Source organism: Festucalex cinctus, chromosome 16, assembly GCF_051991245.1.
Source record: "Festucalex cinctus isolate MCC-2025b chromosome 16, RoL_Fcin_1.0, whole genome shotgun sequence".
NCBI classification, from domain to species: Eukaryota; Metazoa; Chordata; class Actinopteri; order Syngnathiformes; family Syngnathidae; genus Festucalex; species Festucalex cinctus.
Window position 1 is genome coordinate 14,833,568 of NC_135426.1, and position 22,691 is coordinate 14,856,258.

Below are 22,691 nucleotides of genomic sequence, written 5' to 3' on the forward strand. Positions count from 1 at the left end.
GGAAAATGTGTTTTTTTTGGTCCATCCTACCAACCCCCCCAACAAAAAAAAATCACCAGTGGCTAAACTTGGCCAATCTCTTACCTTCGTGCAGCGCACGACGAGCCAGGGCTTCGAACTCGGCAAAGTTGTGCAGCAGGTAGCAGTGCTGGTCCTTGGGGTGAGAGGCCATGTCGTGCAACTCTCGGATGTTGCCCTGCCAGATTCCCAGTGTGAAAATTTCCACGCCGCGCTCCCTCAGGGCGGCCGCCACGGGTCGAGGATCTCCGCCGTTGGAGTAGCCGTCGGTGATCAGGAAGATGACCTTGCTGGCATTCGCACGGGAATGACGCAGGATTTGCTTTTGGGAGACAAAAGAAACTCATTAGCTGGACAATCCATTTTCTATGAGGTACCCAAATGAGACATCTCTCACACAGTGGAAGCAGGGTTCAAGGTTATTTAAGTATAGTAGTTAATACAATTAACAAAAATATCTAAACAATTGAGGGGGAAACACAAAAACTGAAACATTTACAACAAAGCTAACAAACTAGCTATAATCATAGCGAAAACATCTTTTGTTTTCATCTTTGTCAATATCATACATTAGTTTTCGGGGCTCATTTTAAATGAGTTTACTTTGGTATTGTTGTACATCCGTACAGAAAGAAGAAGGTCAAATAGTTGTATGAGAATTGTAGTTTACTTTACTCTATTACACAATAATTAGTGAAGTTTTTTAAAAATATTTATTTATTTATTTTTAATGATTATGCTGTTTTGTAATTATGGAGTGTAATAATTGAAATTGTAATTGAATATAGTGCGCTATATAAATAAAGATGACTTGACTGTATAATAAGTAAATAAAAAAAATTAAAAAAAAAACACTTAATGGGAAAAAATTAAAAAAAAAAAACACAAGGGAAAAAATGACTGTAAATGAAAAAAAACATAAATGATGATTGAAAAGCCTTCATAATAAACTAAAAATCATACCAAAACAACAACAACAACAAAATATAATAAATGAAAAAAATATATACTGTTCCCTGCGATTGGCTGGCAACCAGTCCAGGGTGTGCCCCGCCTACTGCCCAGAGCCAGCTGAGATAGGCGCCAGCACCCCCCGCGACCCTTGTGAGGAATAAACGGTCAAGAAAATGGATGGATGGATATATACTGTGCTGTATAATAAGTGAATAAAAAAATACTTTTAATGGAAAAAATGAATGTAAATGAAAAAAGAACATAAATGATGAATGAAAAAGCATTTATAATAAAGTAAAAATGATACCAAACTGAAAAAAAACATAAACAAACAAAAATATATAATTAACGGGATTTCTTCTTCTTTTTTTTTTTAGCGAGATTTACATTATCGCGGGTAGTTTTTGGAACGAAACACCAGCGATAAACGAGGGAACACTGTATTTAAGAAAAATACTAATAGTAATAAATCTAATACTAAAACCAATAGAACCTAAACAAAAATAAAGCATTTTTGAAAAAATAAAAACTAACAAACTTGCTCTAAAAACTACTTAAAAGTAACTGAATTAAAAAAAAAAAAAAAAAAAAAAAAAAAAGTCAAAATAAATTGAAAACTAGCTATAATAATAAATCATTACCCTGGCTGGGATGGCTAGAGTGTATACACAAACTGCTCACGTAGGCCAGGCTGTAACGATACGGCATGCGACTCGAGTGAATATCGACCAACGTCACACATAACCACTAAAAGCAACCCTCAATTCTAGGCCGCTTCAAATCCCTACCTCAGCAGGAGCAAGGGGTGAGAGAAAATGAGAGAATGGCCCAAAACTGTCGGGATTTCTCCGACAGACAAGCCAGCTGCTACCCAGTGGTCGAAAACTGCCAAAAAACACTGGGCAGACGCAGATACGGTTCCCAAACCAACTTTAGCCCCACATTTACAATCCACCACATACAATTAGGCAGGATGTCCAACTCGGTGAGACATTCATTTTCAAGGGTCCGACGAGCTCAAATTCTCTCGGAACCGCCAGATGTCCTGACGGTCGGGTGGACAGATATTCAGTTGGGCTGTTTACTTTAAAGTTACACAACTGACTATGACTGATCTTGGTGCCAAACAACTTTGTTTAAGTGAGTTGAGGAGCTTCATTTGAACCAAAAAAGCTATTTGCCTCCATCTTGTGGTATCTTCAAGGAACCAATTCTCGGGTCCAAAGAAGGACACAAAGGGTGTGACGGGGTGAAGGAGAGAAAGCTCTGGTCTTTATTGTCTAATTGGCCAAACATCAAGCGGCCTCTGGCAGCAGGAGCGTAATTACAGAGGCGAGGGAACGAGGGAAGAGAAGGAGGACGGCTGCCTTTAACTGCATTCAGGAGAACCAGGCCCTGCGTGGCACTGCTCACTTGGCGTAGCTGGGTGGTAGCTGTGCGTAAAATGTAAAAATAGTGCTGTTAAACATGAAAAAAATGTTGGTATAATACTAAATAGGTAACACACAAAAGTGCTTAACACAGCTTGTGCTTTTTTTTCTTATTTTTTTTTTGTTTTTACCCACAGAAGAAATGTGAAGAAAATGAGCACATTATAAGTGAAAGCCATTCGTTGTAGTGACGCCAGCTGGAGTTTAATTGCTATTGTATGTGCCAAATAGAAGAATAGCAATAAACTAAGGAATTCTTGTGTCTTCGAAAAAAGTGTCTGAGATGAGGCAGAAAAGCTCATGTTTAAACACTTTGGGCCCTATTTTCGGTTAAAAATGGGAGCTTCTTAATTTTTGTGCTGGGGGCAAGCCTCGCCGAGTGTTTTGGTAAAAAAAAAAAAAAAAAAAAAAAAAAGTAGACTACATTTTAGATTTGAAAAGAGCAGGTCCAAATGGTGGTGCAGGTGACGCAACGCATGGGAGCATGGGAGCATGGGACAATCCATCTGAATCATTGTAGAAATAAATCAATTGAACAAATTATTATAATTTAAATGTTAAAAATGTTTTATTTTTTACACACTGGAATTGGTATTCTCCGATTGCCCACGCCATCATCAACAAGGAGATTTTTTTTAAATACTTAAAAAGACAACAAAATGAAAAAAAAAAAAAATCAACTTTTCAAAAATTAAGAATATTCTCAAAAAAAATACAGAACATTTCTTCAGACTTTTTTTTTTTTTTAAACGATTCTGTAATAACAACTACAGGAAGTAATCTAAAAAGTACATGCAAGAAATAACCTGCATGGCTTTTGGTTGTTAATAATGTTTTTCGCTGCAACAAGGCTTCCTGTGCATTTCTTGAGATGATGCATTGGGCCAACTAACACTGCTGGCCATGTTGGCACAAGTCCAAGCTAGCGATAACAAGCCGTCAACAACGGGCGCTTATCAGTGTGTGTGATTTGGAGACAATGATACACTATGTGTTAGAGGAGCGTTGATAGCCTGGAGGGTTTAACAGTAAAAACATCAACAGACTCCCATGACTTACATCCAGCGTGACCATAGACGTGGTCATTTTATTTTTTTCGCATCCATATAATCCACCATCCAAAAACAACAACAAAAGCCCGCAATAGTAATCTAACCACATCCGTTCAGAAACGCCCCCCCCCCACACACACACACATTCATTTCGGAAGTGAGAGTGCTTATTTTGACAGGCTATCTGCTCTGCTCTATGCTTTCGCGAAGACAAACATCAACATGCAACACTCCGCCGGCGGTGCTTTTGAGAAATATTGGACTCAATCTTATTTTCACATTCCGTGGAGTCTGACTGAGTTGCTATGCTACGCTAATATTTTGCTTGAATCACAATAATTACAGTTGCAAGCTGTGTGGAAATGGCTTCAAGAGATTGTTATCAGGTCTTTGGGAGTGAACGGTGAAGGTACTCTCGAGCATTCACTGCATTTCCCTGAATGACAGTGATCATGAATGCCACGCATAATTAAAAGTGGCAGCCCACGCCGCAAAAGCCACTGACAGCCACTTCCTCTGGAGACCCCGTGACCCTGCCAACAAAGTATTTGCCTTCAAATCCTCCACAACCGTTCGCACCGTGTATACGCCAGACTCCTCGTCTCAACACCTTTGCTGGCTTTCATTTATCAGCTCCCCGCATATGCGTCGAGCGTCCGACAAGACTGGCAGAGCGATTGTAAAGAGCTATTTTAAGCCTCGGGTGGCTGATGTGCTAAAGTGGACTCGGTGGAACGGCTTTGGGTAAGTGACACCGTGTCTGGACTCTAGGTTGGCCGACTCCTGACTGCAAAATTCCATAACACATGAATCTCCAGTAATTTACAGGCTTCCTTCAGACATACTTCTAAAGACTTTTTTTTTTTTTTTTTAAAACCAGCATTGCTTCTACTTTTGAAATTCTCTAACCTCACAAGCCAGATTGATATTATGGGAGTTCTTAACATTATTAATCTGATCCGCTCAGGAAAGGCGGGACATTCTGGACAATACTTGGAGCTGATTGGAAGATGCGGCATCTTTGCACGTTTGTTTTGACGAAGGTGATTTTAGTTAACGAAAAAACTAAAACTAGAATTCTGTTGTTATATGCTGAGGTTGGATCCCAAAAGCGCAGACACAAATAAGATTTTAACTCTTTATTCGAATAACATCGAGAAGCGTTTAGCAAACGACTCGACAAGAAACAATGAGATTGCATTGGGAATCACGAGACGTCAAGCCCCGTAGGGCTGCGGAGCTGCACAGAGGACAGTGGTAACAGAAGCAATAATCCGACAAACATACACTTCTCGGTTTGGCTTAAATAGACAATGAATTGATCGGATTGGCTGTGGCTAGACATGTGGGTAACAGGACTGACATGGAATTATCTGATTGGCTGTTGACCAGAAAAAGAGCTTAAAGATTCTTGACATCACATAGCTCATGACATCACATAGCTAAAACCAGTTCAAACTAGATGCCGATTACATCAGTTCAAAACACAGTTGACAACAGACATGACCTCACGGTCATGACCCAAACCTGACCCTTGCACGACCCAAACTTAACCCTGGCGTGACGAAGTCATGACAAATTCAAAAAACGATTTCGTTAAAATGCACCAAGCGCCTTTCGCTGTTTAAATTCAACAAAGAAGCTGTGAGTAATTCTGCAAGAACAAAATTAATTGCAGCGTCCATTTGCCTGTTAGGTTTGTTTGTTCCCCTGCCGCCATCTGAGCCTATTGGTTTCATCCCGCCCTAAACAACGCCCGATTGGTACGACCTGAAAAAGGTCGGCTACAAACGTATTAGTGGCAGCAATACAAGATGCATTCTCCGGAGTTGGTGAACTCACAAATACCGCGAGAATTCAGCTTGCTAGCAAGGTTTTGATATTCTCCACAAATCACCTCTGACTTCTCGCAGACAGTCTGACACAGATAAATGTGCTTTCGTTTCCCCAGGTCGAAGGTCGTCACAACCATTGAACTCGGCTGACCTCGCAGTGCGCATATCTGCATCTTACCTGGCCGTCTGTCAGCACATCACCGCAGATATGTGCTTGGTAAATTTAAAAAACGGAAACTACATACCTGAAAAATCTATTACTCCCACCATCCAATACATACTACTATATCCATTTTGTACCACTTATATGATGTCACGGGTGACCGAGGTGACGGTAGGGTTTCCAGGAAAAAAAAAAAAACACATGGCAATGTAATGTCTGAAATGATGGAAACTATCTGCGCAGTCATGAATGAGGAGGCCTCGGGGTCTTGCGTTCGAGACGCTCAGAGGCTGGAAAGTAGGCCCAAATTTCTGGAAAATATTGCGCAGCCATTTCAGAAAAGAGGGCGGGAGCAGGGGGAGTCCCGTGAAGTAACAATCATTTGTCAAACAATTAGATGGAGTGGATCGTCGCGGCTAGTGAGATCATTTTCACCCACAATGACCTACTTGCCTCTGCAGACATTTGACTCTCCGTCTTATCGCGGCGAGGTGAAGCATCCCTGAACCCGAAGACCAGACTGAGGGGCTCGAGGAGGCCAGCGGCAGACGCACCGTGAGTGGGAGGAAATGATTAAGGCCGAGATGGCGGGGAAGTGGTGGTTGCCGAGACAGGAAGCAGAGACTAGTCTTATCGTTTTATCGCGGTCTGGCCTCACACCCTTGGGAGCTGGATCAAAGACTTGCACCTTGCTTTCATTTAGTGCTAAGGATGCTCTTCAGCTACGTTTCTTTTTTCTTTTTTTCAGGCTAATGTGCTATGTGGTCACCATTGACCACTCTATGGCTCAGGGTTTTTCCTGTGTATAAAATTTAGAGGCGGCCACCTCCACCTGAGCCACTGAAATTGCTCAACACAGCGCTCCAGCTGTGTTGATCGAGCTCGGCAGAAACGCAGTTTAACTGCAGCCGCAGTGTTGCGCCATCATGGAGGCGCTATATCAACAGCAGTCCACCGGAAAGACCTGAACCAGCAACCGAAGAAGAAACAGCTTTCTTTTTTTTTTGTACTCAAAAGTTTACCTAATTCAGGTATTTAAACTTATAAGCACGGCTATCCATAGCTCTGTGCATAGCTATACAAGCGGCCGAAATGAGTTTCCTCTGCAGGGTGTCCGGGCTCTCCCTTAGAGATAGGGTGAGAAGCTCGGTCATCCGGGAGGGACTCAGAGTCGAGCCGCTGCTCCTCCGTGTTGAGAGGAGCCAGTTGAGGTGGCTCGGGTATCTGGTCCGGATGCCTCCTGCAGTATGCGCAGTATTTGGGACAGGACGGCCTTTTTCTTGCCCATTACGTCAGCAAACTCCCATCCAAGTGAACGACGCACAGGATACGTCATCGCGATCACATGACCAGGATAATGGCGTTTACCGTTCACCAAGGTATATTCTTATTTTGATACTTAATCGGTTTAAAAGAAAATTCAGGGAATAAGATGCCAGAGCACTTTTATTCTTTATACACAATGCCTAATCCAATACTGGAAAATGAGTTATAAGTCTTGTATCCATTTAGCCCAAAACTTTGCCCGACCCTGACTTTCTACACATATAGTATCTGTCCTTCAACTAAGTACAGATTGTGTGTACTTTCGCCACCTCTGCTGGCTGCGCACTTGCAAATATTATGACCATGGGTCTCATTTAACCTTGCAGACAGTGTTTGAAGCGGTCTTCAGTTCGGACGGAAAACACAGAAATGGGAGGAATGGGAGACATTGTGCTGACTCACTGGAATGAGAGTCACGTTATTTGTTTGGCCTGCTGCGGCTTGGCAAGGCCCACGATGGCCATTTGTATTTTTAGCGCCGGTTAGGAGTTATTGAAGCGATTACATGACACAGACGCGCTCGTGTCTGTTTTAAACGTGCACACATGTTCACGCGTTGCCACTCAGACCGCTCTAATGTACTCTTAATTACATTCGATGATAAACATGGAGCGATGTGCAAGCCGGCCCCTAAACATTTTGATGTGATTAGTGAGCCCAGAGGCTTTCCAGGTGAGTTTGGAAGCGTTCAATACAGGAAGGAGGAAAAATTGAAATTGCCCACCTGCAAGTTTAAACGCTGGCTGGCAAAGCAGAGTGGAATCATGCCAATAAAGAATTCCAAGATCTGCTTTGACCTAGATTTACGCACCACCTTGCCATCAGTTACTTTAAAAGAAAAGAAAAAGCTCTTCAGGCCTTTTCCTCACATTCTTCCGTGCCCTCTCCCGCTCAATTTTCCCCCTATCAACTTTCCTTGTGTGCTGCCCAAGTCGTTCAAAAATCAGAACCGAAGCCCACCTGCAGCGAGAAGGCGACACGGCACTGCCTTGTGAAAACTCATAAGGTCGATATAGATAAAAGAAGACAAACTACTGAGGTCGCACTTTGTTAAAAAGCAGACAACCTATTGATGATGCGCTGTTTGAAAGAGAAAACAATCTATTGATGGTACACTTTCCTAAAATGAAGACAAATTATACAGGTCATACTTTCCTAAAGACTAACAATCAAACTTCATGTTCACAGCTATTTCCTAAAGAAAACAAACTATTGATCTTACACAAGACAAACTATTACTGCAATTTTCTAAAAAGAAGACGAACTGTTCATGTTACATTCACCTAAATAAGATAAACTAATTATATTGCACTTTGCTAAAAAGAAAATAAATAATTGACAGTGAACTTTCCTAAAAAGAAGACAATCTATAAATGTTTCACTTTCCTAAAGAATAATGTTGCTCTACTGATGCTGCACTTTCCCAAAAGGAAGAAAACTATTGATGTTGCACTTTCGCACTTAGACAAGAGCAGCTTTTAATGAGGAAAAATGTCAAAGTTTCCTCAAGTGGAGAAAAAAAATGAATTCTCTATATTGTCCCCTAATTTTCTGTCTAAATTCTTTCCACAAGAATGCAAAAAAAAAAAAAAAGGCAAAAATGAGACATCACCACGACACATGCTGACGACGCTCGACTCCTATGCCGAGACCGAGACATGAGACAGATGGAGACCAAAGAGTCGTGTCTCTACATACAAGCCTGGTGGAAAAATGTCTCCCTCTCTTAATGGATCCCAGCCTCCTCGAGCCGCTGAGGGAATAAAACATGGCCCTGTTATTATTATTACGCAATTATCAATTATCGTCATCCCTGTCCCAAAAGAACACCAAACTCTCACCTCGCGAAAAATGAGAGTCTTGCTCAACAAAATGACCTTACATGATTATTGAATCTATTATGTAAGCAGCAAGGGGGACCTTATCCATGAGGTAGAGTTTTCAAATCTATGCACACATTACTAGATAAATCACTTAAGAAGAACTTGGGAATACTGTTAAAATGCTTGAGGACCCACCCCCTAGAGGGATTATATTTTTTCTTGGTGCTGTTGTAGTTTTTAGAAGCTGGGACCTGGCCAGGAGTCTCCTTATCAGCATTTAACTTAAGGAGGTTGAGTTGAGAAACTGTCCTGAGGGCCAAATCGTTACCAATGGATATGGTCCATTGCCGAGCGCTGGGAACACTGGGAAGAATCCAGTAAAAAGATGACGAGATGTAAAATGTATTGCTTTTAGTATTTGTGTGTATGCATCAACCGTCGCAGGCACAATTCGCGCAAATTATATATTAAGTGTTGTACGGGACAAGTGGACTGAAGGCAGACTCGATGTATGAAGTGCTTGTACAGAACCAACCTCATACCACCAACATGGCTGGCTTACTCAGCTGGGCTGCGTGGACTTGACAGATGAACCGGGCCATATATCCTCCTCCATGCATGTACGAGTGTATGTGTGCGCACGGTCGGGTGTCAGGCGACTCAAATCAACAAACCATAAACAAGCTAACCTTTGAGCTGAACTGTTCTAAGATAGCCAACTCACGAGAAGTACAAAAAAAGGCAGACTGATAACAGTTTTATATCACTCCCTGTATACACGTACCATTTCTAATGAGACTGATCAAAGGCTAACACTCTTAATAGTTGCTATGCTAACACATAGCATGATAAAAACCTGTAGTTGGTATGCTAGCTAACAAAGTATAATAGCAACTATAATAGAGAAACTTCTGATGCCAACTGACAAGTGTTTGAAAGCACATCTCTCTCTTTATTCTGCTACCTATTCAAATGAGAATTTAGCAAATGCTAACACGCAACCAGTTCATATGCCAACAAACAGCCTGCTCACAATTTGTATGCTAAAATGGCAACATGAATAGAGAAAGTGGTTCGCATGAATCGCATCACTTCCTGTTACCTAGTACCATTTCGAATTAGAAATTATCAAATGCTAACATGCTAGCAGTTGCTATGCTAACACATAACAAGAAAGCAACTTTCTCGCATAATGTAGTGTAGCAACTTTTTCTGCCAAGTGTGGTTGGAATGGGAAATTCTAATTCTGAAAATCGGATGACCAGTGCCACCTGGAATGAAACTTTTTTTTTTATCCGTCTGGGGAAAAAAAAAAAAAAAAAAGCCTTTTTGGGCAGCGGTTTTGTGCGAAATTTCATGTACAAAATCTGGTCCAAAAATGCCTCCAAAGTAAAACAGTGCATTGTTCCTCAACCACCACTAATTTGTGGTTTGGCAATCTTGGTGCTAAGGACCACTGTTGAAGTGAGTTGAGGAGTTTCATTCAAACAAAAGTAGTGATTTGCCGCCATCTTGTGGAACCTACAAGCAGTCATAAATTATTGTAGTGGTGGGGGTCAATTACTTGAAAATGTTCACTATTCCACAGGGCTCTGTGCCTGTCCCTGTGACACTGTGTTTCTAATGAGAACCGATCAAATGCTAACCACATCATCTTCCATCACTCATTTTTCGACTCACCGCAGCTCGCTGGAAGGCTCCTTTGGTGTAAGTGCCCCCTCCTCTATAATTGATAGCCGGGATCTCCTTGTTGAAGAGGGAGCACTTGTGCTGGTGCGGCTTGGGGGCCGTGATGTGGTCCACCCTCGTCACCACGTGGGTCTTGGACGAGAACGTGACGAGGGCCACGCGCGTGTTCTCCGCCGTCACGGGGAAGTCGGAGAGCATCTTGCGCACGAAGCGCAGCTCGCTGCCAAAGTTTCCGGCGCCCACGCTGGACGACTCATCCACCAGGAAGACCAGGTCCAGGCAGGCGCTTTTGTCGCGGAGCTGGCGGACGTTGCGCTTGAACGCCACGCCGAGGCGCGCCACTTTCCTCTCGGCGGTCTCCGAAAGGTTCCCAGCCCACGAGGAAGACGCCATTTGGCGGGAGGTGCGAGGCTGCCCTTGGCCCACGGTCCATATGTCCAGCACGCACAGGGCTAGGAAGCAACAAGTCCACGACAGCGTGGACCTTTGCCACCACATAGTGAAGAGCACTGTGGAAGGTCTCTGCGGAGGTCAAGGAGGACTTACGGGAGATCAATGCGTCCTATGCACATGAAAAAATTCACAAATTCATGCTTGAACTCATATAGCTTTTACCTATTCTATAAATAAAGACTTGACTTGAATTGACTTCACCTTACCTGACCTGACTTGATTTGACTTGACCTGACTTGACCTGACTTGACTATTCTTTCCGCATTTCTCAAATGATCTCAATCATCCTATCGTCAAACTGTTTTGCTGATTCGGGACATCTTCTCGATTATTGGAGAATATATTTCACATTCCCAAAATTTTTAAACCAGCTCTTCCACATCTTTTGTCCAATTGAAAGCATCACAATGTAAAGCAGCCCATTTCAAAACATTTTTTTTCCCCCAAATTCCCCAAATTCTCCAGTTTGCAGTTATTCCACATTTTTGGGGAAAAAATTCACAAATCAATGCAGACATTTTAAAATTTGGCCTAATGGTTCGACATTTATCCACAGATTGAAACCATTACAACTGCAAACTGTTCAGTTCATTCTCGGAACTATTTTCCACATTCCCGAAAATCCCACATAATGAAAATTTTTACCTAATCTTTCCACATCTCTTGGCCGATTCAAACCGCCGGAATTTGCGTCCTCGAAGCTCAGTGCAACGTTCCTTAAAAGCATCGCTTCTTCCTCAATCCAGTGCTTTCTTGGTGTCTCCCCCACAGACAGAAACCTCATGCCCCTTTTTTTTCTTCAAAAATCTAAACAAACCTGTCCACAAACCCCATCCTTTTCAGTCCAGACGCTTCCCTTCAGTCCCAGTGTGCCGACCCTCTCCGATGTGAAGCTCTCCGCTCTGAATGCTCCTTCACTCTCTTCCAGAACCATTTAGGAGGAGGGAGGGATAAAAAGTTGGGAGACAGAGAGAGGCTGAGGGGGGAAAAGGGGGCAGTCCAGCCATGGCGGTGAAGTCATTTTTTTTTCTCTCACCTCCCCCCTTCCATCGTCTTCAATCTCTCTCCCGACATGTGCGGACTGTCAACATTCCCAAAGAGAACACCGGGGCCAGCGCCGCCAACCACCAGAATGGGATGAGGCTAAGGATGCAGTCATACCTTCCTAAAAGATGGGAGTCTCTTGTCTTTGTTTTTCCTCTCCCCCCCAGATTTTTATCTGCAAGCAAAACAAAGACAGAGGCAAGGGAATTACAAAGGAAAATGAGCAGCGGCAGACGCTCAACGGGTGGTCGAAATTAGAAACAGTCCAATTTTACCAATTTGTGCTTTTCAATGGAACATACTGGATTTTATTCCTTACCGATAATGTCTACATTTCAAATCAAACTACTCCGACAATCAAAACAGGGCCACCATTCTCCTCAAATTCCCACTTTTCACACAATTTCACATTTTTCATGTGAAAGAAATGCCATGGACATGAAGACCTTTTCCAAATGCAAATTATCCTTCGATATTTCATTCCGACTTCAAAATGTTAAGCATTCCACATCTCCCAAGACAAAATTTCCACATCAATGTCGAAATGTTATAATTTTAACCAAATTCTTCCTTCTCAAACTGATTCAAACCATTCCAACATAAAACTGGACGTCATTTCATTTTCATTTATTTATTTTTTGAGTGTTCCACATTTTCTAACCCAAATTTCCTTTAGTTTAATGCAGAAATTCTACAATTTTTACCTAATCAAATCACATTTCTGAAGTGATTCAAACCATTACACCTTCAAACTGTGAAGCTCATTCAGGACATCATGAGAAATATTTTTCATATTTCCCAAATTCTACATCCAAATTCCCATCCCTTTATTATACAAAAACAGGACATTATTACAAATTGGCAGCGCATAAAATGCTCAAACCTATATTATGATTTTGCTTATTTAGTCTGTAACATGTACAGTGTTAAGGAAAGTGGGAGGACACGCTACACTGCACAAAGGCCGGTCTCTAGTTGGATGCAGGCTGCACGAGCTACAGATGATCGGTTTTTGTGATCGGCAATGACAGGCATTGATCACAATCGATCGGCGCACCGCTCATATTAACTTCCCAATTCTACAATACATTTCTCAAGCATTTCAAACCATTCCAACTTCAAGTTGTTCAGCCCATTCGGGACATTTGCTTTCCATTACATTCATTCTCTGGTTTCCAATGTTGAACATTTTTAAGTCATCAGTGCCATTGTCTCACAGGGTTACGTTCCTTTGTTTGAGTCAAGTGTCTTCAGTTTGAACCCAAATGGGAGTCGGGCAATGGGTTTATATGGCCACATTATAAGGAACACACAGACCCAAACAGACATGCACACACAATTCCTCTCCATTCCACAATCCCCCGTCTCCCTTGGGACGATCACCAAGTCTGATGAGGTCTGCAGTGCCAAAAAGCAGGAAGTCACAGCTGTGTGTGCATGTGCAAGTGCCTTTGGATTAGGCAATCAGTTGTAATGGTTAAGGTTAGGGTAAGGGTAAGGGGCTAGGAAATGCATTATGTCCCCACTACGACACGTGTGTGCCTGCGTGAATGAATGTACACACCTTCCAAAAATGTTCCAAGTTTTTCTCAAGTAGCTTACCTGGGTACAATAAGGGATGTAAACAAAAACACTGTAAAGTAGCCTAAGCACTTTCTCTATTCAGGTTGCTATGTGTGTTAGCATAGGCACTTTTAGCATAGTAGCATTTTTTATCACATTCTATGTGGAAAAGTACCTGAGCACGGGGAGGGTTGTAAAATTGGTAAGTGGCCTAAGAACTTTCTCTACTCAATTATCTTACTCTGCGTTAGCATAGTTAGCATTTTAAGTTGTCATTAGCTTTAGAATTTAATGTAAAAGTAGCGTCTTAACTTCTTTCTTTCTTCCAGATTGGCAGTGCTCTCCTTGGATAGGTGAAATGCAGGGAACGAATTTCACCCCACTTGTTTGGGCGTGATAATCAGAGATACTTTTTAACCTTTTTTTTTTTTTTTAAGTCATCATCACCCATTTGTCATTGAAGAGTTATGTTAGGCTGCCCCCTCTCGGTAGTTGAACGCCATTACAACAGCATGTCGGTAGAAGTTGTTATGCCTTATTATAGATGGCAGTATAGCACAGGAGTCGGATTGAAAATGACACCTCAATTTTGATACACAAATAGGGCAAACAAAAATATATATATAAAACGTGAAATAGTTTAAGTAATAAATATGTTTCATTATGATTTAAAATGACTTTAATTAAAATTAATTTAAAAAATATTTATTTATACAGAAACAGATTTTAAATAATATTTATCCATCCATTCTACTGACAAATTTTGGGGAAAAAAATAAAATAAATGGCTAAATAATGCAACAAATAATACAAAACTCACACCAGAACTACTCAGTATCAAGCATGTGTTTTCCAAAAGGAGAAGTGTATGACCTCATTAATTTCCTCTTGGGGTTTATAACTTCTGCAAAGCAACGAAACAGCTAAGCTGGCTTGCTTTTTTTTCCCTTTTGCACCATGGACTCCTTGTTAGTCAGTTGCAAGGCACATATAGACGCACAACTAAACTCACTATAGGAAATTTCCCCAAAAATTGCATTAGTTGATGTTCTTACTTCTTAGTTCAGGGATCACCACCTTTATTTATTTATTTTCAAACTGAGAGCTACTTCTTGGCCAATTTTATACACACACCTAGCAAAAAATCTGTAAGTAATTGGCACGCCCCTATCAACATTTATACTGGAAATCCATATAGATGCCACAAGATGGTGGCAAAGCACTACATGAAGCTCCTCAATACACTTCAACATGGTTCTTTGGCATGATGCAATATATGTATATGAGACAGGGCTTTGGCCTGAGCACAACAGTATGGCACTAATAGACACTATCACTCCCCCCCCCCCCATGTTATGTTTGGTGGTCTGGAGAAATTAGAGATGAGCAAATAGAATGTAAATCAAATCGACATTGACATGTCCTAGAAATACATTTAAATTTTAAAGAACAGACTTGTAAACACACTTGGGATTCTGCAATGTGTGGAAAGGTGTCAGCCAGAATATCAATATCCACATGATTAGAATACAGTGCACATGCAGCATGCTGATAAAGCAGCAACCGTCTGGCCATATAAATTCCTGCTTTCATGTTTCGATGCTATATATAACCCCTGAGTTGCACTCTTGTAAATATTTAATAGGTCTAAGCAGCCTGTAAGAGAGTGAAGGGTGCACGTGCACTTGCAGATCCATCACAAAAACCATCCCATTAAATAAACTCCGAATAAGTGTGTTTGACGAGTCAATACACAAACTGGATGTCATTTTGAAATGGCAATCATTCATCAAGCATTTGACATTTGCATTTGCAGAATACATCCGGGTCTTTAAATCAGGAAGGCTGGCAAAATGACAGAAAATGCTGGTGGATTACAGTCACGCAAAGGTGAATTTTTGGGAGCGCCGTTGTGGAATTGGTCCACACGGGAGGACGGTGTGACATTCAACAACTTCACTGTACACTGTTTCTTTTCAGTTATAGACTGAATAGCAAACACAAATACATGAAAAAAAACACTATACAATATATTTGATCCTTATGGCCTTCAGATTGGCTGGTGCCCGTGTGGCAATACTCCTGATATACAATTGGAATGAACATTGCAATGTAGTAGAATGTTATATCCATTCATCCATCCATCCATCCATCCATTTTCTTAACCGCTTGCACCTCACAAGGGTCACGGGGGTGCTGGAGCCTATCCCAGCTGGCTTCGGGCAGTAGGCTGGGTACACCCTGAACTGGTTGCCAGCCAATCGCAGTAGAATGCAATATTCATTCTCAAAGACTGCAATTTTTTTTTATTTTTTTACCGCTTCATTTCGGTTAGTCAGTGGGCTTTTATAACCTAACCTACCCTATAAGACCAAAATTTTATGAATAATAAAATTAAAATTAATATATTTCTTTTTTTAAATTAAAAAAATACATGGGAAGAGGATGGTGTAAAAACTATTTTAATTTTAATTAAATTATTCACAAATTAAATCGCTAACGCAATATTGCAGAAAAAAAATGCAGTTTTCAAAATATGGTTCAGCCCAACCCAATAGTCACCAAAAACAAACAAACAAACAAAGTCTCAAACTGACAAGTCTTCGAGTCTGAAACTGATGACCATCTTGGGAGAAAATAATTTGCAACAAATTATGTGGTGAATATATATATATATATATATATATATATTTTTTTTTTTTTTTTTTTTTTTAATTGAAACTTTGCTTTTAACATTCACAACATAATAAAAAACATAAATTCGAAGTTTCCATCTTATTTACATCCATAGTATTGAGAACAGAAATCAATTAACAATTTTACATTAAAAAAATAAATAAATAAACAGTAAAAACAAACAAAATTACATAAGTTACACAAAAAAAATTCAATCAAGGTCAATACAAGATAATTCACCAAGAGTTTTCACTGTATACGTACTCTTCTTGTTTCTTGTCAACTTTAAAGAATTAATATATGACACGACGAGGAGAGGTAGGACTCAGACGCAGGATAAAGGTAGGCCACAAAGGCAGCAGGTTTATTTCCGGCCAACAGCTGTCTACTCTCAACTTGAGAGTAGAAAGGGGAATCAAAAAGTGGAGAACTAAAAACGCTCCACTGGGGAGGAAAAAACAGGCAAAAGGTACAGGGGACAACAAAAGGCGCTCCGCTAGGGAGGAAACAAGGCTCAAGGCACAAGGGGTAACTAAGGGCGCTCCGCTGTGGAGAATAAGGCACAAAAATAAGGCAAAACAACAAGGCAACAGGAACAAGGACTCGAGGACTGTGGGACGCTTCCATGCACTGACTGTGACACTTCGGCACTGAGGGTAGAATGTGGGTGGCTTTTATTGTCAGTCTGATTGGTGGCAGGTGTTCGTAATCATGGGCGGGGACCGGTGATTATGGAGCGGCAGGAAGGGTAAGTGACCTGGAGTGATAGGAGAGTAAGGATTTTCACAATAATACAGGAAACATGGATAACAAAATAAAAGCATGGCCTGTCACGCAGGTGGCGGCGTGACAATATATAAATTAAATTCCACCAGAAAAATATGAAACTTAGGAAGGGATTTGGAAATTCTTGTTTTATGCAAAGAAAATTTGCCGAATAGGAGCATAAGATTGATCCCAAAGGCAAGAGATTTGTTATCATGCGTGAAAATTGTAATTGCAGCTTTTGGCTCAACTGTAATGATATGACCATTTTTCTCACATACATACTTTTCAAAATCTCTCCAAAATGATGATACAGTTTAATTACAAAATAAATGCAAAACAGTTTCAGATACATTTCTACAGAAGGTGCATTCATCATCTATGTCAGTAAATTTTGAAAGTACAAATTATGTAGTATACTTACAATTACTCAAGGCACTGTGACATCATCTTCACTCGACAGCAAGTGGCAAAATGGCCGCCTCCTGACATGGATAACAACAAATGGATTTCGCTGCTTAAATCACATTCCACAAACACAATATTATCACAACGCCGTGTTTAGACTATTGCGGCAGCATATTGTTAAGAACATTTCTGACAAGGCTAGGAAAAAAGCGCTGTGGTCAAACTTACACATTTCCCAATGTAAAACTCTTTTAAAAGTGCAACAACTCAAGTCAAATGATCACAAATACCAAGAGTCATGTTTTGCCTTTGCTTCCATATTCCTGCTTATGGGGGCAAAGGGAGCGGAGAGGGGGGAACTTCCTGTCACGAGAGAGTCTCATTAAAGTTTCAGCACAAACACTCAAGGACAAAGCAAGAGAAGGAATAAAGTGCTGTACAGAGAAATCAAAAAGGAGATTTAAAAAAAAAAAAAAAAAAAGCAAGACAAGGCAGGCCTATCTTGGGGCAGTGAGAACTGGATTCAACCAGACTCGTGAAAACAGACTCATCGTCTGCTCCAGCCAAGTGGGAGGAAATGATGAATATGAGCATCACAATACGTGCATGCAGTTGGTGGGGAAGGGGGAAATGTTGTCTCTGGTGACGTTGTTTGATGTTGTTCAAAAGAGTCTGGTTTTCTGCGTCTGTTAAGAAGTAAACAGCGAAGTGAACGGGCCTGGGAGTGGAACACAGACGAGTTCCGACAGGCAATGACTCATCAGTCCAAAGTCAGATCCATGTCCTATAGTGGTGTGCATCACTTTTATAATAATGTGTTGTTGTTGTTTTTTTTATAATTAGAAACATACAAAAAAGTGCCTTTTTTTTTTAGAGAGAGAGGCTGGAACGGATTATTGACATTTCAATTCATTTCAATGGGGGCAAATTGATTCGATATGAGAGTCAATTGAGTTACAAATGAAGTTCCTAAATCAAGGTACCCCTGTACTTCTTGGCTGGTCTGAGTGCAGTTTCAGGAGAAAAACAACCTTTTATTATTAGGGTTGTGTGTTACAGCGGTGTAGAGTTGCGTCGCGTCAAGTCTGGAGACGCTTATCATTAGAAGTTGGCTGTCAAATTTAGCGACACCACTGAGCCAAAATATTAGAAACGGCTCCCTAAGGTATGACGCCATGCATGTTTTGGAACTCGGCACGTGTTTTGGAACACATTGCCCCCGGGGCAGGACCTCATGCGTTTCTGGGTGCATGGTAAACACACGGCTCTGATTACCAACGCACGCCCCCTTCGCGTCTCCTCCTCCAAGCCCCGACCCACTTTCTCCTTGCTTCACTGTAAATTCACACATTCCTCTTCTGTGTCTTAAAAATGTTCAAACGTTTTTTACCTCCTCTCCTCCTGACGCAGTGTTTACAAACATTCACAGAACCGGCACCCAGGCTTGTGAGTCATGCAGACTTCGAGGAAAACATAATACTGAAAGCAGGCATACACTCATTTCACTTGTACTATTTATTACAATAACAGTTTCCTTCTTTCCTTTGTCACTTTCAACCTTCCTTAATTCTCATCTCCCATCTCTCAATCCTTGATTTCCGACCGTCATTCCTTTTTCATCCATGCTTTCCTTTGTACTTCCATTTTTCTTTCATTCCACCCGTCCTTCCTTATTCCTTCCTTGACGAAATACTAGAATCACTATTTGAACACGCACTTGCTTTTTGTTTACATATTTTTGAAATGTTGAAACTTAGAATGTTACACCCTATATGTGTCACGGTTCGCCGTAAATGTGGACGCAAGTTCAGGGAAGGAAGGCAGCAGGGAAGTTGAGGTGCTCAAGCAAACAAAACAAAGGGCCAAACAAGGTATTTGGCAACTTAAATCAAAACAACAAATTATAGATACTAACAAAAAACTTTAACAACTAACAATAACCTGACGGGGCAAAACGAGGGATGACAACAGCATGAGAGGAGGAAAAAAAACAAACATGAATCGACGAGTACAGCAGGGAGACAAGAAACTAAACAACGAGACTGTCATGACTGGGTCATGCCAGGGTTAAGTTTGGCTCATGCAAGGGTTGTTTTTGGGTCATGACCGTGAGGTCAAGTGTCTGTTTTGAACTGATGTAACCGACATCGAGTTTCAACTGGTCTTAACCTATGTGAGGTCAGGAGCTATGTGATGTCAACAGTCAATCTCTTTATCTGATCAACAGCCAATCAGATAATTCCATGTCAGTCCTGTTACCCACATGTCCAGCCACAACCAATCAGATCGAGTCACTGTCTATATAAACTGTCGGAGAAATGTGCGTGTTTGCGGATTATTACCACTGTTCCTCTGTGCATCCGTCTCGTGATTCCCGATCCATTCTTTTTGTTTCTGGTCATGTCAAGTTAGTTTCACGCCTTTTGATGTGATGCAAATAAAGTGTTAAAACTCTTATTTGTTTCTGCGTTTTGTGATGCAACCTCAGAACGTAACAGAGACACAGTTGGGCAAGACACAAGTGGCAGAGAGTTCTGATAGGTTGACACACGAGGAAGTCAGGTAAACACAGGTGGGCATTACAGACAATGGGAGACACACAAGGAAAGCAGAACATAACAGATCACAACAGAAATTTCAAGGAACATGATGACAAACTCAAAACTAGAACCCCACAAAAAGCAAAAAACAAACCAAAACCCAACACAAACCATGACAATATGAGTTAGAAGCTGATGGAACTTCCTCTTCCAAAGGCACCGCCCAAAACTTTTGTCCGTTTAAAAGAGCGCTTTGGCATTAGAAGGCCTCGTGATCATCGGACGGGCTCAGGCTACAAGGCCCTTTGTTCTCCCGCCACCTCGGGATAGTCATGTTACAGACGGGATCGCTTTTCAGTAGGCAGCCATGCCAAACTCCCACTAACAGACTTTTGAAGCACTTCATCCTCACCAGACCGCCGATTTCGAGTAGTCAGTCACTGCAGCTCTGCTTATCTTTTGGTGTTGACATGATCGTGCTTGCCCTCATGAGGATGAATTGCGATTTTCTTCCTATAATATTAATTGCACTTATATGGTGATCGCATGCAAAAGATACGGTCCACTTGTGATGGCAGAGGCCTACATCTCCAGGTTGCCCGTGTTTGTATGTCATTGGTCTAATTTTCCATCCGTTGCACAGCAAACAACGTGAAACAGGAGGGGGGCTTACTTATTAACAGCCGTATCTGGAGAATCTCCAGGCCTTTCACTACTCAAATCTGTCACCTACCAGAGTGTGTGCGTGTGCCCGATAATTACGTCAGCATCCACGCGACGGAAAGGTATGCGCGTTTTGTGCAGATCATGCAAAAGCATGCAGGGAAAAGTCATCGTTTCAGCTTTGATAAGTCACAGTTGCACGCCGCTGAGTCAGGACATACCAGCGAAGTTCAAACCACTCCCGCCTTTCCTCCTGAACAACTCTGATAATCCTTTTCAATCCCTCGGAGTTTCCTTGCCCTACATTACCAATGGCTATAAAACACTTGGAAGCATACAGTAAATTTTTGTTATTTTCTTTTTTTTAATCAAGACCATTTGTCAGTTTGTCATTCAAAAGGGTTACTCGCAACCTAACCTATTTTATCTCTCCTCTTTATATATGGTCTAACTCAGGGGTGTCCAAACATTTTCATTTGAGGGCCACATACAGAAAATCAGAAGAACACAAGGGCCACATAATCTTATGAAAAAAAAATTGTGTTAAGTCCTAAAAATTGTACAAAAAATGTATTTGTACTTTTGCACATTTAGAAAACTGCTACAGTATATAAACCAATTTATTTGTAATATAACAGTAGGGTTATTATAGTTTTGGAATTTTTCACTTTAGTTAGTTTTTATTAGTTTTCATGATGGTTCTGTTAGTTTTTATTAGTTTAGTTCTTTAAAAATGCTTAGTTTTAGTTTAGTTTGTTAGTTTCAGTATTAGTATTATTTTTTTTGTTTTTAATGTGTATTAATTGTGAGCAATATTTTAAAAAACACCATGGGCGCGACATCATCTAAAGGTGCTTTTCTATTGGCTGCTGCTAGATGACGTCACTTCTGTGTGACACTTTCAAACGTCATTATTACGGTTTATATCAAAATAAATCTGCTAAAAATCACATTTAAAGTAATCCCCAAAGGCTCATGCATTAAATTAATTACCAAAGACTAAAACGCTATAGTTATAGTTAGTTTTGTAAACATAAAATGTAGTTTCAGTTCATTTTCGTTTTTTTAAAAAGCATTTTCGTTTTTATTTTATTTCGGCAACAATATTGTTTTTTTGAATTTTAGTTTTTTCATTAGTTTTAATTAATTAAAATAACCTTTAATGGCACCTGTTTTTCGATACCTTCCCTTCTTACTTTGACCATCTCCAAACATTTTTGTTTTGTTTATTTTATTTGAACTGAGTCAAATGCCATTTTTAACATATGTCGGGGGCCACTGAAAAATGGACGGTGGGCCGCAAATGGCCCCCGGGCTGTAGTTTGGACACCAATGGTCTAAATCATGGGTCAATTTTGCTCAGATTTTATTATATTTCATTAGCTTTCAGCTCATCTAATATGCAAATTTGTGGAATGTGGGAGGAAGCCAGAGTCCCCCCAAAACACTTATGAGCCGTTCTGCCAGTCAATTAACATTATTTGCTTCTTTTGTCTTTCATTGGAAACTGTTGCTCCTTTTCTACCCATTTTGCCCATGTCTCCACTCTCCAGAGCCTGTTGGCTTTTCGCAGATGGTCCTCTCTTATCAAACACACACACACACTTATCCAATTGGCCTTCAGGGAGCTCAGCAAATACAAAGCGCTCCCTGAGGATGTTAAGTGGTGCAGGTCACATGACAAATGCACTCAACAAGACATTTCATTTGCACATTGCTGATGTCATCTACAAAAAGGATTGTTAATCCAATCAAGTCAACAGTGACAAATCAGGAGTGTTTCATGTTTACAGCCAAAAAGGTCACCGAGTGCCATTGTGACTGATAACGTCAAACAAACAATGTGAAGGCGATAATGAATTCAAGCTATTATATATGCTAGTTTTGCAGTTTACTTCTGTTTTCTGTGCATGCATGTGAATTTGCAGAGTCAGCGACAAAAAATGCTCAGTTTTGCAGCCCTGCGGTTACGTAAGTAGTTTGTTTGCAGGCTATCACGAGTGGACAGGAAGCACTGCTGTCTCTCAGGTGAATGGGGGTTGAAGTTGGGGCGGGGCCAAACGTACTGTCGACCTCCAGGTTTGTGATCTTTGTGTGAATAATGCATAGATGGCAACGTTGAAATTGTCACCAAAAAAAGTGTGTGGGATGGTTTTCATAGCTTAGCTTGAGTCACGGGGAGTGACATGACACTCAATCTTGCCGAATAAGCATGTGTATGCGATGAACAATTTCAATAGTTCAAACAAAATAAAGCTCATTCTTATATTGTATTATTTATTATAGTCA

At 40.9% G+C, this 22,691-nt stretch overlaps 1 protein-coding gene across 7 annotated transcripts in view; it reads right to left on the reverse strand.

Moving 5' to 3' along the window:
* svep1 (sushi, von Willebrand factor type A, EGF and pentraxin domain containing 1) overlaps positions 1-13,690 on the reverse strand; it is a 66,619-nt gene extending 52,929 nt beyond the window's left edge. For 2 of the 7 annotated variants that reach the window (XM_077499475.1, XM_077499473.1), the window contains exons 1-5: positions 13,526-13,685; positions 11,780-11,962; positions 11,389-11,664; positions 10,282-10,852; positions 85-340 (exon numbers count right to left, since the gene is read on the reverse strand). In XM_077499475.1, coding sequence (XP_077355601.1) covers positions 85-340; positions 10,282-10,788 — 763 coding nt within the window. In that variant the 5' untranslated portion in view covers positions 10,789-10,852; positions 11,389-11,664; positions 11,780-11,962; positions 13,526-13,685. Of the gene's footprint in view, positions 1-84; positions 341-10,281; positions 10,853-11,388; positions 11,963-13,525 lie in introns of all 7 variants that reach the window. The other 5 variants (XM_077499477.1, XM_077499476.1, XM_077499478.1 and 2 more) reach the window with 4 other exon arrangements.
* Between the last annotated feature and the right edge of the window lie 9,001 nt (positions 13,691-22,691).